The 16,724-nt window shown below is 36.9% G+C and overlaps 1 protein-coding gene and 1 long non-coding RNA gene across 14 annotated transcripts in view; both read left to right on the top strand.

Annotated features, from left to right (window-relative positions):
• The window catches only part of LOC101741553 (rho GTPase-activating protein 21), a 453,498-nt gene that overhangs the window by 331,112 nt on the left and 105,662 nt on the right, over positions 1-16,724 (top strand). For 4 of the 13 annotated variants that reach the window (XM_038013526.2, XM_038013521.2, XM_038013529.2 and 1 more), the window contains 12 exons: positions 17-280; positions 721-959; positions 1,393-1,947; positions 2,646-2,860; positions 3,901-4,005; positions 4,174-4,254; positions 4,632-4,793; positions 5,454-5,507; positions 5,586-5,694; positions 5,996-6,085; positions 6,621-6,726; positions 7,181-7,264. In XM_038013526.2, the coding sequence (XP_037869454.1) occupies positions 17-280; positions 721-959; positions 1,393-1,947; positions 2,646-2,860; positions 3,901-4,005; positions 4,174-4,254; positions 4,632-4,793; positions 5,454-5,507; positions 5,586-5,694; positions 5,996-6,085; positions 6,621-6,726; positions 7,181-7,264 (2,064 nt within the window). The remainder of the gene's footprint in view (positions 1-16; positions 281-720; positions 960-1,392; positions 1,948-2,645; positions 2,861-3,900; positions 4,006-4,173; positions 4,255-4,631; positions 4,794-5,453; positions 5,508-5,585; positions 5,695-5,995; positions 6,086-6,620; positions 6,727-7,180; positions 7,265-16,724) is intronic. The other 9 variants (XM_062670701.1, XM_062670700.1, XM_062670705.1 and 6 more) reach the window with 4 other exon arrangements.
• On the top strand, positions 11,695-13,394 carry LOC134199442 (uncharacterized). Its single transcript, XR_009973929.1, has 2 exons — positions 11,695-12,032; positions 12,122-13,394. It is a non-coding gene; the product is annotated as an uncharacterized LOC134199442 (long non-coding RNA).

Genomic DNA, 16,724 nt, shown 5'->3' with positions numbered 1-16,724 from the left:
AGTCTTTATTCATCAGGACCTTTACGAAGATGCGCGGCATTTGGCCGTGGGCGCGGTGGGCGCTCCAATGGACACAATCTTCGTAAGATCGGTCCGGCCGGGAGGACCAGCAGCGCTGGCAGGGCTCCGAGCCGGCGACCGGGTGCTAGCCGTCAACGGCGAGCCGGTCGCGTGTGGACGATCACGAGCACCGTACGCGAGGGTCGTGCAACTAGCCCAAAGAGAACCAAGAATACTAAGGCTCACCGTCGTACCAAGGGACCACGATCTGCTGCAAAGGGTAAGAAACTTAGAACTGTAGATGCAAACGTATATGGAAAACGACTTTTAAAAACACATATCGTCTTCTGGCATTAAAACTGTATAATCTCAAAGCTTACTAATTTCACAGGAGAGCGTTTTAAAAGCTTAACTTGTGATATTTTTAATATTAATCATATTAATCGTTTGCAACATTTTATTTTTTATTTTTTACCAGTTACATTATCTGTCTTTTAAAGTAAGATAAAATTCTGTATTAATTTTGTTAATAGTAGTCAAAATATAGGTAAACTATAAAACAAAAACAAAAACTAAACTACGCTCTTTTGTCAGTATTTATGAGAAATATACTGGTGATACCAAATGATTACGCATATTAACACAATTTCGAATATTTTTGGAAATTATACACTTTTAATTCGAAAAGACGATATGTTTATTTTCATTCCCTTATTGTAGTATTTCAGCGAAGCCGCGTACAATCGTGAAACGAATCAGCGACCTCTAGACATGCCTGCCCCTGTGGCGGAACACGAGCGATTGTTCGACGCCCACCGGAGACCTAGGGCTGCGCTCCCGGCTCCACAGGCGCCTCTTCGACACAGAGACGACCCTGAGTACGCGAGCGTGGCTTCCATCGCACCGTCGCGGTTCGATATGGGACGGCTGAGCGCTCCGCACTACCTTATGCATGATGGGTAAGCGGTCAAACACATTATTGCAATAGTTTATACACAGTGGTGGACTTACACTAGTGGAGCAGTTGGGACAAGTGCCAAGAGCGGCAAATTTTTTAGGGCGGCAAAATTGTGAAAGTAAATTTTTTTTAAATTCTTATCAAGATTGATAAATAAGTTTAATTCATTCTAATAATTAATAATTTTCTTTTTAATTGATAATTCAGAAATTCAATTCATCCATCATTTGAGTTTTTTTTTGATAAAATGTAATTGAGTTACCTTCGTCAAAATTTATAATTGTTAGAAAAAAAAACAAATATTTATTTATGTTTTTGGTATATATGACATTTTTTCCGGTGCCCTGGAGCGGCACTAAGTTTAAATCCGGCCGGCCCTGTTTATACATAATACAAATTCACAATCTTTAATTATTGGTAATTTTTACATTCAGAAGACGAGAATCGGATACTTCGCTGCCATCATCGGCCACAGAAAGCAAAGACAGTCTCGGTTCGTTCGACTCGAATTCGACTCTGACGGGCCGAGAAATAGACGACTCGATCATCCTCTCGAGAATACGAAAGAGCTTGGAGCAGAAGGAAGCTTTCTTGAGGCGACCCAGCCAGCCAATCGGATGGGTGACGCCTGACGTTCCTCCGTCTATCAAACAGAAGGAGTTCTACGCGAGGCCGCAGAAGTTGCAGAAGCCTGCGTGGCCTCCCCCCGCAGCCTCGCCCCCCCTCGCCTCGTCTCCGCCTCCGCAGCCCGCACAGGAGCAAAAGAAAGATGAATGCGCGAGCGTGGACAGCGGAACCTTCAGCGGCTATGGAGAAGTTAACGGTGCCGCCGACAAGACCAGACTAAAACAGGACAAAAGTCAGTTTGTGACAACCCTATCGAAAATACATGAGCTGTTGCCGACCAACGGTCAGAATGGCTTGACCAATGGCTCTGCGAACGGCAAAGTTAACATTAAGGAAGAACTCGAAAACAATCAAGATAACAAGTGAGTATTTGTTTAGAGTAACAACCCTAAGCAATAAAAAAAAAGTTTTTCATAACAACATTCGTATTCCTAACTAGCTGACCCGGCAGACTTCGTAGTGCCTCAATCGATAAATAAAAGACCTAAACTTTTGTATAAAATAACACAACACACATCAAACGAAAAATAAAATTGTTATTTTTATTTAATTCCGTCCATTTTCATATTTATCTACCTTTTAAACCTTCTCTGGACTTCCACAAATAGTTCAAGACCAAAATTAGCCAAATCGGTCCAGCCGTTCTCGAGTTTTAGCGAGACTAACAAACAGTAATTAATTTTTTTATATAGGTATAAAGATTACATTTTGAAAGTTAACTACAGCGAAACGTTGAAAAGCGGACAAACATCGTCGTAAGGAATTCCAAAATTTGCATTTTAATTTCTTATTCAGGCAAATGACTTGTTATTCGTCTGATATCACTTTATGTTCGCCTAATACAATACAAAATAAGTGATAAGTCAAAGTTAGTTGTTCAAAGTCGCAGTCGTAAACGAATTGGTATAAACGTCGACACAGTCCAAATTGAATTGATAATAACGTTAAAATATCTTAAATAACAAACTACCATGTATATTTATAAAACGTATGTTACGGAATAGTGCTATTGCCTAAATTTCTCCCGAATATAACAACTAATTATCGTTTCAAATTTTAGATATCCCGTGCCAGAGTTGCAGCTTGTGACCGCGCGAACGAGACAGCTCGAAGAAGCCCGCGGCGGCGGCGAGAGGAGAACGGAGGTAGCTAGAAGTGAATTGGCCAGACTCTCCACCACCAGACTGGAACCGAGCGTCGCTCTGAGGCGTAAGGAGTTTGAGAATAAAACAGCCAGGAGGGAGGCTCGGTCTCTCGATGTGCAACCGCAACAAGGTACATATACATACAGGAGTTTTTATTTATTGCTTAGATGGATGGACGAGCTCACAGCCCACCTGGTGTTAAGTCGTTACTGGAGCCCATAGATATCTACGACGTAAATGCGCCACCCACCTTGAGATATAAGTTCTAAGGTCTCAAGTATAGTTACAACGGCTGCCCCACACTTCAAACCGAAACGCATTACTGCTTCACGGCAGAGATAGGCAGGGTGGTGGTACCTACCCGTGCGGACTCACAAGATGTCCTACCACCAGTAATTATGCAAATTATAATTTTGCGGGTTTAATTTTTATTACACGATATTATTCCTTCACCGTGGAAGTCGAACGTGAACGTTTGTTGAGTACGTATTTCATTAGAAAAATTGGTACCCGCCGTGCTAATTGGGATTCTTCAGTGGTACACAGTAGCTATGACCTTGGCAATACTCAAAATTGCAAAACTTCATCATTAACCTAGCCGTAAAATCATCTGCCTACAAACTACAAAGGCAATAAAAAAGTAAACAATAGTAAAATTGGGTGGTAAGGCGTATTCTAAACCCGCCCGGGTGAATACTACCATTCCTCCTATAACTGCCGCTAAGTACTTATTCACTTAGGTTAACCAATCACTCAACACGTAAGCCGCGAGATCGTTCACGCAATTCATAAATACAAAGTTTACAAGTATCACGCAGTGTGAGACGTCCAAATCACTCAGTAATACATATTATTATAATTATTAAAAATCAGAGTATTTTTACCTGATTTCATGTCCGCTATCTCCTTATTGTAATATTCTATCTAAATTTCTTGATTCTGATTAATAGAAGAGTCGTTATTTCAATGCAACTAAAACCAACCTAAGATAACCCCCAAATTTAGATGCGATGTTTTTGGGCCGTGATTTCGTTTGCTTATCATCTTTAGGGCATTAAAGTTGCATAATAAAACGAGCAATCGAATTGTTTTTAAAGTTCATGGGAATCCGGAGACTCTTTTGAACATAATAAAAATAAAATTTATGATTTAAATTATTATGATTCACAGATATAGAAACGGAAGCGACGATCGGCGGAAGTTTGTCAGGGAACCAACTGATGATCACCGGCAGCAAACATTTGCATTGTCCCCCTCCGGAAGGATTCGTGCCCGGTAGGTTTTATGTAAAACAGCGCCATCTAGGTATATCAATATGCAAAATTTTAAACGGGAGTGATAGTGGTTTTGAATGCAAGTTAAAGATTTTTTAATTGAAATAAAATGAATGGAAGATTTTATTGTTTTCTGATTTTATTTTAATTTGTTTGTTTCAATTTCCAGAAACAGAAAAGGTTCAAATGCGAACAAGGTCTAATAGCACCGGCAGTGAAGGATTGCCTATTAGAAGACATCATGCCACAGGTATAACGCGTTAAAAAATCTATTAGATACATTTTAAATAAAACGATAAATGTTCCCAAAATATTCGTTCTCAGATTCCAATTTCAATGTTATCTAACATATGATGTACTTAGTACTCGAATATTTGTAATCCCAAAGTACTATGTTTTCATTGTGATACGCAACGCGCACTCGCTTGACGATGCACTAATCCAGTTTGAGCAATAAAACTCGAAGCTTGGCTTATCGGTTGCTGCGAGGAACTTGAACATTAATGATAAATACGAGCGGCACATTAACATCGGACCGGCGCGTTGCGGTTTGCGTATACAATGGAACATGGCGCAGCACACGCACGCTCGACGGCGCGGCGTCTAATCGCACTGTTACGCTCCAAGATGGCAGTCACGCGAAGAGACGTATGGGCCTGAACAGAGAACAAATGGAGGCGATGAATCGAGTGTCGCTGCTGGGGCCGCAGAGGCCGACGCAGCTCAGCCTCGCGCCGCCGCCCGCCTCCGCCTCGCCCTCCCCCACGCCCAGCACGCCCGCCGACTCAGGTCCCGCGACGCACGCCATGCCATGCCATGCCATGCCAGGCCAGCGAGCGAGCATGCGCGCCACTCTCTCGCTTTGCTTACGTACTAACGAGCGCGACCCCTCCAACAGCATGAACTAACGCCGCCCGCTTCGATGTTGTCTCTCAAATTCTTTAAGCCATGTATTCACTGATAAATATCTGTTGGTACACTCTGAACACAAGCTCTTTTTGCCGATGGTGATGGCCGACAATTTTATACGCACGCTGCACACCCCAAACTCTTTAACTGACTTACTATATATTCTTTACTAAAACTGAGCGACTACGACTGTACATGCAACTCTGAAACATATTATTTGTAAAAATCAACGAATATATAAATAAATAAAACATATTTGTTTCTCAATGAATACATGATGCAAAACTAATGATATCGATTCGATTGTGCATCTAATAGAATCGAAGTAAAATTGGTATGCCTTAACAATTTCTTAGCTCTAACACTTCAGGAATGTAAATCTACAAGCTTCCATGTCCTTACAGAACACAGCTTTAAAAATCTGACCCATAACGAACTTTGGTGTGCTACTAACGTGAACTAACTGTTGTGTTTTCGATGTGCACGAATACGCATCGCTAATAAGTGTAAATAGTGACATAAATTCTATCTGTCCCTCAGGTTTTGCCGATGACTTGGTCACGAGAAGACAGAAGAAGGACGCTCAACTTGGCGGTTAGTTCTTGTGAAATTTGCCAATAGGTATTTCATAGTTATGTGCTCATTAAATGAACTGATTTTTTGTTTATTTAGAAGAAGAACGTGCGATGCGGAGGGTGTCGTATCTAAAAGCGACGTGGGGCGATCGGTTGCACTTGGACAGTGACGTGGAGCCAGATGGCGACCACCACGCTCTACGGAGGTAATGCTTCGAATAGATTTATATTTGTGTCAATATCTCGAATTATTTTTTGTTGGCGTAACACTATAGGTTTGACGGAGCATCGTTCTATACTTATAGTTGACCAGACGAAAATTCTGTCACAGTTGTTAAAATTAGAAACATTTTTTATCATGACATAGAATGTAGTAGCTAGTTAATCCCTTTGTGATGTCCCTTCGTTCGTGTAGTTAGTAAATAACTATCTTTCACTTTAACCAAAAGGAGGCTTTGTAGTTTTCTTTTGTTAACGTACTTAAAAGAAATTGAATTGAACATGCAGTGTTTATCGCAAGTGGCGCCCTCCTCGATTCACGGACGACATAACGCCGTTGCTGCGAATATTCGACCCACACGCTGTTCTTCCTTCGCGGTACGTCACTTGACGACGAACTTACAAAGCAGCTAATAGATGGCGCTTATCAAAATGTTTTGCAACTAGTTCACAAATGCATTAATAGATGGCGCCGAACTAATTTTTTCTTAGATGTTTAATAATTGAAAGAGCTTGCACGGTCACTTGATTACTAAAAATATTCGATATGCCGTCGAATATTGAACATGAATCATAGGATTCATAGTTTAAATTAAATCATCAAAAACATAATTCTAATACAATAAAACTTAAGCAGGTCTTACGGTACTTCTTAAAAAATGAGACAAAAAAACAGAAGATCTTTGGCATGCTACTTTTTATGTTACCTATAGGTTTTTATGCATGTTCAACGTTAGGAAATTAACCGAAATACAAATAAGAAAAAAAAATGCATGGTTGTTCTGTTGTCGTTGCACTGTGGTCATTGGTGTTGTCAGTTAAAAAAAAAGCTGGTCTAAAATGAGCAAATAATAAATTTGAATGTGGTGTTATTTATAATCTTTATATATAATAAAAATAAATTTTTAAACAGCCCCGAGAAGAAGTGTGATGAAGAAACAGCGGAAAATTCAGAGGAAGCCATTGAGGGAGATGTTGAAGGCAACGTGCAGGTCAAGATGGTGGTCAGCAATGGCAAGGTATGGGGTTGAAGAGACTGTTCAGTTACGTGATTTGGAAATCACGATCATTGAATATTAAATATAAAACGAATAAAAATTATTAAGTGAATAAAAAATAAAATAAATACAGGGTGAAGTGGAGACAACGTGTGAGGACCTTGTGTACCAGCGGGGGATCCTAGGACTACAAAACTTTGATACGATTCCTCATTCTCGTTCTGATTAAAAAGACGTTTGAATAACAGCTATAATAAAAAATAAATTTCATCAGCCGCATTATTAATCCTAGTCAGGATATTAGGCTAACAGGATATTAGGTCTTTGATGTGTATGCAAAATTTTCTAATTAATCGAACGTATTTAAATTGGTGAGAATTCATGAAAACACGCCATTAAATACACAAATAGTGGCGGGTCAAGCCAATAAAAGCGTGTTGTGTTGAAAATCGTTAAGTGGAATGAATTCTTGCAGAGAGCGAGCGATAGATCGTGGAAGCAAGTATGGGCAGTGCTACAGGGCACTAAGCTGTACCTGTATCGTCACCATCCAGCTCAGGTGAGTCGTAGAACTTAGATAATATTTATTGCATTACATAAAACATTTTTGAAACTGATGTGTTCGTCCGTCGTTGCGACTATGCTCGTGTGGTAATTATGCGACCTCAGCATTCAAGCTGATTATCATGAAATCATACCTTCAATTATTTATGTGATCAATTTTAAAAGTAGGTACACTCGAGTGCGCAACTTCAAACCGAATTTTCATTACAATGAGATAAATTGTGTGTGACTGTACCTATGATATAAACAAAAAAACGTTTTCGAAATTCATGCGCTACAGTAGTGATCAGAAATATCCTATCTCATTCTCTCTGGGTAAACCCAATAGATGTATGTTTGTTTCTTTCTACTGTCTAATAAAAATTTACGGCTTCATATCGTATGTATTACGAATAGTTTATGACCGAAGAGTTCTTCTGTCGATCTGTGGACGTCAAAACAAAAAAAAAACAAATGTAGATCGTATTGATTCATTCAATACATAACAACACGTATATTCGCTAACAAAAGTAAATTTGAGGAGCGGCAAAAAAATAAAAAACAGTACCGACGGAAAATATTTACGAAGACCAAGGATTCTTGTGCCAAAGGCACACAAATTATGGCGGGGTTTGCTTTAAATTTGACAAACACTCATCGACGAGTTGTGTGAAGATTTTAACTAAACACTAGTTCAAAGCCTGCTCTTATACGAAATACTCAGCAGATTCATTCATCGACCATCCTTTTTATTTTTGAGGTCTCATGTAGACACCAGAACAAACACAGACACGTCATGTGTACTTATCACATCCATTTTCTTTAGGCCTATAACTTATAGATTAATTAATCTGAAAAATGCTAATAAAAAACCATATCATATATTTTTGTAATAATTATCAAAATTACAATCTCTGGTACGGCCAATGGTAGTTTATGCATTAGAAAAAGATACCGAGAGCAGCAAAATCCCATCGGATACAGCCGTGTAATCAAAAAAACATCTGTGTGTTTTCAGAAAAAAACTTATTCTAAATTGAACTAAAAAAACTGACGACAAGAAAGCTTGGAAATTAAAATCGTGTTCTAACTTCGTCAAACTTTAATGTAGTTATAATATATATTCACACCGTGCTACACACAAAACTATTATATGACAATTTTATTAACAACTATGAGTATATACTGCAACTGTATATACTGTGTGTGGAAGACGATATGGGTAAGAGCGGAGTGAGCGAAGAAATGGTATATGATAGAAGAGTATGGAAGGAGAAAACATGTTGCGCCGACCCCAGGTGACTGGGAGAAGGGCAGGATAATGAATGATGATGAGTATATACTGCAACGACGACTTCTCATAAACATTCCAGATAAAATATTTCGATACATATAAGACCTAATGCCTGTCACTTCGAGACGTAACAGACAGTACGATGTCGTGGACATAAATGTATATTAATTAATACATCACATTACAACCCTCGCAATAACCTCATTAAGAATTCATATTACATCGCTATCTCGATTACATTTCCGTTCAACCATAAGTGTACGAACACCTGGTCTTGACACGGGCTCACTCCTTAAGGCTCTTTCATTGTCCTGATGCTTCTAGGATATCGGTTCTAAACCGGAATTGTTTGTTTGATTTATTGATATTTAATTGGTGTGAAGTGTTCAACATTCAACGTGTTTGAAACACAAAGAAGACTTGAATTATTATTTAAAAAATATAAAAACCGAAAGAAGTCAAGGTCACTTGGACGAATAAAACGAATAGCTAATTAACATTGTTGGTAATATCTAGATGTATAGAATGCATGCTTGAAGGCAACTATAATAATTTAATAAGAATTGCGAACATTAAATTGCGAGAACAATTTATTTCCCTTTTATGTGTTGATTATAAATTCTAAAGTTTAAATGTTTGGGATCATTGGGATACTCGAACGCAAAAAAATGGCTGAATGAATTCTGATGAATTTTCGTATTAAGATTTATAGTTTATAGTAACTTTTATTAGCGGATAGGATACTTTGTACCGTGGTAAATGGACCGGGTGGAGCCAGGCCTATCTGCTATAACAAATCGATTGGGAATGTACAATCAGTGTAACAGAAGTGACTTTTTATTCCGTGAAAATCCATTGCGTTTCACATTATCTGAATCATAAATTTTATGCAGGTTTATATCGCTTGAACGTCATTTTCATTGACTTGAAGACGTCCGATTAACTTGAAAATTCACATACGCATCAAGGATCTATTATGGCAATGTAATAATTTTATAACTTCGCTCTAATATCTTGAACAACGGGATTGATTGTTTTTAAACTACATATACATTTTCTTACTGGTGGTGGGACCTCTTGTGAGCCCGCGCGAGTAGGTACCACCGCCCTGCCTATTTCTGTCGTGAAACAATAATGCGTTTCGGTTTGAAGGGTGGGGCAGCCGTTGTAACTATACGTGAGATCGTAGAACTTATATCTCAAGGTGGGTGGCGCATTTACGTTGTGGATGTCTATGGGCTCCAGTAACCACTTAACACCAGGTGGGCTGTGAGCTCGTCCACCCATCAAAGCAATAAAAAAAAAAAATACTATTGTGACCTTTGAGGCCAAAAAAAACTCACGACCCACATGGCATTTGTACTCAACAGAGTGTGAAACATAACCGCCATTCGGGGGCGCGCGAAGAAGCTTTTGGAACAGCTGTTGATAAGAGAATACGTTAGCTTTTTTTTTTAATTAACAATATTCAAATGAACCTGTACATTATTTTAGTAGTTAAACTAAATAACGTTACGAAAGACGATTCGTATCGCCAAAGGATCCCCCGGAAAAGAGTTTTGACCTAACTAGACTATCCAGGAAATGTAATGGCATTGAAATGTTTTTTTGTAGTAGTAGTAAACTATAAGTATCAAAAAAAAAAATTAAGCTCGGTGTAATTTAGGATCAAGTACATATTATATTATTATTTTCTGCATGTGTTAAATAAAGGCTGCTCCGCATTCAAACGTCAATCGCGGATAAGTGCGAGACCTTTTTATTCGTGGCTTCACAACACGTTGTCGTCTTGTGTCTAAATTGTTGTCGGTTTGCGAAGCGAGAATATGGCAGGAACGTTACTAGGCTCCAAACTCGTATGCGTGTAGCTAATGCACAAAGTAAGCGATTGCTGCGTTAATATTTGTCAAGCTCGCGAATAATTATGTGAAATCAGATTTTTTCTCCATTCCTATTCGCTGGTAGCACTAGTAGCCCTAGCAAGAGCAGTAACTACTTCGCAGAGTCTACCACCAGATCGGAATCGCGACCAACTGATAAGATCCGGCTAGAAACTGAGGGGGCTGTCTCTGTGGGCTCAGAAATAAGATGCGTTCCTTTTTGCGAGTGTATAACCGAAACAGATCTTAGTGCGAATTGCGCGCATAGCCTGATCCGATCATGAATTTGGGCAAGTTTAATTTCATACAAGACGTGTTTGTAGACCGATCCCTAATGCGAATCACAAACTAACTACTAAGTTAATATAAACATATACCAACATTCATTTGTAAAACTGAGCATAAATACGAGCTAATTATGGTCTTTAGACGAAATGCCTAAATTCAGATACCTAAGCACGTAAATGTTTTCAATATTCCAGAAAGCAATATACGTGATAAAGTGTGTTCACGACAACTAAGGATCTATAAATAGATAGCTCTTAGAATTATTATATTAGTGAAATGGGCTCATTTTCTTTGAAGGATTTTATAAAAAAATGGAAAATTGCCGAATTTAATATTTAATTCTTATTTACATGGTTTCTACGTGCCTTTTAGTTATTGTGAAGAAACCAATAATAGATAGAAAATATTGTTTATAAGTTTTATTTAATTTAAAATACCCAGTTTCTATCAATTAATCGAACGATAATCTTATATTTGAATACGCAAGGATAATAATTATTCAAGATAATTCGATAACTTTAATCGAAACTGAGCCAGCCAGTGTTGCCAGCTATTAAAGTCACAGCTTCGGTTGTAAACTGCAGTAAACGTCAAATCTGACAGTCGCAGTCATCCGAAACACGGTTTAACGTCTCTGGATTTAAACTTAGGCTGTAAAATTAGTTAACTCCGTCTCATAATGAGGCAGACAGTTATATTAACCGGCTTCTTCCTTATGCTTCTGGTGGCGGTAGGTAGCTTTTTTATTTTTTACTTTGGTAACTGTTATTTGTAGACGGATAAGGAAAGTCCATCTCGTGTATTGTAATAGTAAATTTTCAATATTTACTAAGGAAATTTCGAATGACGAGAATAAAGAATAAAGAAATTCCTTTATGATGATAAAACAACGTGTAATAAAGGCTACTAGAGGTCCCGCAGTAGTCGAAATTCGACTATAATTAATTGGAATTGTAAGTTTGTACACTATTGTGATTGTATTTCTAGGGTCGGCAGACTAAAGCACATAAGTCAAAATTTTCAATTTATTTTTTATTACATCATCGGTTTACATTTTGCTCAACACACAATCTGACTAAAGCACATAAATCAAACTCAAGTATTTCATGGCGTATTCAAGCGGCGTTCTGTATCAACCTTATCAAATCCTAATATAGTCAAACGAACTAAAAAACATAACTGGACTTATGTTCTAAGGAACACCATAAGTACAAAGTTATTAACGTAAGAAGTCTGACTTATGTTATAAAGAACATCAAAATGTAACATTTCTTTAGAGAAAGTAGTTACTTAAAAATATTTATAACGTAAACAATACTTCGGTAAGTGGTTTTAATTTACAAATTTTGTCGATTGTGCACAGTTTGTTGGTTAGTTTTGTGTGAGTGCTTAAGTATTTTAATTATTTAAGATGAATATTTAAAGAGGCAAGAAATTAGTTGAAATGGCGTCATCCACTCATCTGGAAAGCAATGAAGGTATATTTTCACATATCTTCAAAATTATGATTTGCAAATTACGTAACTATATCAATATTATATCATTATAAATAGATAATTAATTGTCTTGTCCTTTTTTAGAAAATGTAAATCAACAGTCGATTTTGAACACAGAGTTCTAGTATAACCTAGTAGTAGACGATCCTATACCGTCGACATCATCAGGTCAAGTCAGTAGCTTAAAATACTATTCTGTACTTGACTTCTCTAGTGATGATTCTGTACGATATCCATGTTATGAATTACCGAGACTTCCAATCACATCAAGTTCAAGTACTTGTGATGAAATTTCAATGAATCCTAATGTGTCTCCAAAAAAGAGTATACGTACTATAAAAAGAGAAAAAAGAATAAAACGTAACTTAGGACAGGCATACAAAACTTTAAAAGGAAAATGTATATCAGATCGCACTATGAATTAAAAAAAATATTTGAGAAAAAACAAAAAAAAAAGGCCGCTGAGTTTGTTTCGCCGGTTCTTCTCAGGACTGTGGCTTTTTTTGGAACCGGTGGTAGAGATAACATTGTTATTTATATTTTGACATTCAATAAGTGTGTTATACTGACATCTGAGTTGAAATAAATGATTTTGAATTTGAAAGAGTTACCTGTTTGCAGAATGAAATGTAAAGAACGTATACCATTAACTGATAGGCGTGCCATATTTACAGAATATTGGCAAATGGGGTCATATGCAAAAAGATCTGCATACTTGGCGTCTTTAATGGAAATTCAAGATAAATCTAAACAAAGAATACGAGCTATTGAACCTGAAAAGCAAAAGCTTAGAATGAAGACATAAAAATACTTTTTTACTGTGCATGGTAAAGGTGAACCTGTCTGCCGAGGATGTTTAATGAAACCGTTAGATGAAAGTGACAATTTTATAAAGACAGTTGCTATCAAAAGGAGATCATCCATTGGGGGTTCTCAAACTGATGATATAATATCTATACAGCCATTACCCATATTCATCGAGAAAAAAAATGATTTAATTTCGCTGCTCCCTTTAATACTAGATATTTTCCATGAATTTTACATAAGTCTTCCCACGTTGGAAACTTTACGAAATACTGATCCAGATATTTAGAAGAAGAATAATAATAGAATAAGAAGAAGAATTTTAATTAAACATTGAGTTGTTATTTATATTTATGACTTATATTATTATAATATATATCTTAATTGTTGATCTTTTTCACTTAACTCATACTATTATTGTGTTCCTTATAACTTAAGTCATCTAATTATTAAATAATCACATTTACTTTAAAATATTTAATTTTAATAATAAGTTAGTGTTATAGACTTATATAATTCAAATAAACATTATTAAGTTTGTTAATGTATAAGACTCTAAATAGTTTTTTTTAATTCCTGTAAAGTAGAGTTTTTTGACTTATGTGCTTTAGTCTGCTGACCCTAGATTTTATACTTCTATAATCACAAATTTCGCCAAGACTACACTATAAAAAATATTAACAAAGACAAACAATATTTAATCTCAATTTGACAACAGACGTCAAGAACAAAAGTTTGACAATAAATAGTATGCATGCGTGTGTGCGTCAAATACATGGTATGTAGTGTGTGTAATGTTTTCTTTATTGATTTAATGTATCTTTTATGCATTATTTTAAAAAAATATTAGCATTGTGCACTTCTTCTCTATATTCTCTATAAGTGTGGAAAATTTCATACTCCTCCGTCCGCGCAATTTTCGTAAAAAGGGATACAAAGTTTTTGCTTCACGTATTAATATATAGATGATCGTTAGACAAGAATCAGAATGTCAAATCTTAATATTGAATTATAGCCAAAATGTTACAAATGTCGCAATAAATATTGACGTCATTGTTCAATTATCTGTTATGTTTAGTGGTCAGCTTTTTCTAGGATAATGACAAATAGCGTTTCGGTTTGAAGAGTGAGGCAGCCATTGTACTGTAAAAACTAAACTCAACTCTCAACGTGGGTGGCTACGTTGTTGATACCTATGGGCTCCGGTAACTACTTAGCACCAGCTGAGCTGTGAGATCGTCCGCCCATCTAAAGAATAAAATCAACGTATTTCTGTTCTTTGTCAAAGTTTCGTGTATAATAAACAAAGCGTTACCTACGAGATAAGTGTTAGCTCTTTGTTTCGATCATGAGAATTTAATTAATCTTTTGTGAGTCATAAGTCTTTCCCTAAACGATTAAACACCCAGTGTCCTATCAATTAATTATGTCAAGGTCCCCATCCCGCAGGTCGATACCGAGCTTTCAAATAAATATTGAAATCTAATGTCTAAATCGTTGTCTAAATAGAGCTTAAAAAAAACCCTGCAGAAATTATATATTTACACTAGCGACCCGCCCTCGCTTCGCTTCGGAAATATTAAAACACACATGAAACAAAAAAAAATTTAAAAAAATAATTAAAAAAGTAGCCTATGTTCATCAGGGACAATGTCGGCTTCTAATGGAAAAAGAATTTTTCAAATCGGTCCAGTAGTTTCGGAGCCTATTCGAAAAAAACAAACAAACAAACAAATCTTTCCTCTTTATAATATTATTAGTATTAGTATTAGTATAGATTAGTATAAATAATCACTTTTGGTCCTGTGAGTCACTATTCTATTGGTTTCTGACGTGAACTATACATTCCGATTTAAATATTCCATCAGCTGTCAAGCAATACAAACGAGACATAAACTGATCTATCAACAACACAGTAAAAATAATTTTGAGAAATTCCCGATTTTCAACATAATATAAAACACATTTATTTGATCCTCTTATCGTAAAGATACGACCCCGACTTCGGACTTTTTCCTTATTTCGCGGCTATTTACATTACACATACACTATTATTTAACGGGTTTTACACCACAATTTTCATATTTAATTCTTTCCCAATATATCGGTGCTGTTTGCTTCACTTCGTAAATTGTATGTACTGTATGAGTCTATATTGTCGGGACGAGTTCCAAAAGTGACGAAAAAAAATAGACTAGAAAGAAGGCAGACAGCTTTATCTGCTCCTAACATCTTACCCAAACTCTTTAGTCTACTCGTGATCATGGCGCTTGCAAACCGCTTCGATTATACGCCAATCCACACTAAAAACGTTCTTCTTCCATATTAGGTATTCGTTTATTCGAATTTACTCATACTCCACTCACACGAGCACACATACACACGCACACATTATACAAACATGCTTTACGTCACTACAATTGAAAAATTCTGAACGAAGGCTGCTGCCTACGTCACTCGTGCTCATCGTAAAGCAATAAATCCGAAAATGATATATTATGGTCGAATGACCTTTCGCCGCCGCGAACATGGTATGTCACAGCTATCAACAAGATTAACGTCGTTTCGAAGTACCATTTGTTATTCTAAAATTGGGCGCGGTTTACGGTGTTTTCCTGCACGAGTTATTTCGTAAGTTTTTATTTTTCATCCGTTTTCAAAGACAAGGGTTGGCACCAATAGAGTATTTTCTACCTAATTACAGTAAAGCTAAAGGCTGAATAGTATTTCGCTATTAAGTATATATTTCGATTTTTTTTTTATTGCTTAGATGGGTGGACGAGCTCACAGCCCACCTGGTGTTAAGTGGTTACTGGAGTCCATAGACATCCACAACGTGAATGCGCCACCCACCTTGAGCCCCACCCTTCAAACCGAAACGCATTACTTCTTCACGATAGAAATAGACAGGGCGGTGGTGCCTACCCGTGCGGACTCACAAGTTGCCTTACCACCATTAAAAATCTATGTCTATATCTATGTTATATTTTTACGATAGTCTCCATAGTCCATTGTAATGTCACAGTGAATTTGAAGAGACGGTTACGGTAGATACGACATATCTACTAGACGATAGTACGACCTTAATAAACTAATCTAACAATTAGTGTAGGGATGGAGGACTTTAATTAAATTAAATCTAACGCGTGGTGTCGTATGTGACTGATCATTGTTTAATAGTGTACCTGTTTATTTATTTTATTGTGTAGATGAATGAACAAGCTCATCTGACACAAAGTGATTCCCGGAGACCATAGAATCCTTTGACATGTGAAGTCGAAGTCAGAATTATATTATGCAACTTGTTTCCCATCCACGTATGGCAATCCAAATATATGATGCTAAAATAATAGAAATCTTTTATTGTGGCCCTAAGTTATATCAATGCCCAAATTTATGTACTAATACAATTTATAATATATTAGTGTATTATTCTGAATGTAAAATGTCGCATTCCTCCACGAGTTTTTCAGCCCTAGGGACTTGAACCCTTCAAGGGCTTGAACGCGTGTCTGTGTCACTGGATTATGTCACAAGCAACCGTGACCCAGTTTCGGGTGAGACTTTCCAGACCTCACAAAGGCTGGGATTAAGGCGGACAACAGAAATAGATAAGGTCACCCTAATACCCCATAAATAATGACTGGGCTTTGTGTCTGTCACATTTCAACAGAGTCTTGTCAGATGGTGGAATAAAATGTGGAATAAACTTTA

The sequence above is a fragment of the Bombyx mori genome, chromosome 10 (genome assembly GCF_030269925.1).
Source record: "Bombyx mori chromosome 10, ASM3026992v2".
NCBI classification, from domain to species: Eukaryota; Metazoa; Arthropoda; class Insecta; order Lepidoptera; family Bombycidae; genus Bombyx; species Bombyx mori.
The sequence above is the reverse complement of the archived record's forward strand: the minus strand, read 5'-3'. Positions and strand labels throughout refer to the sequence as shown.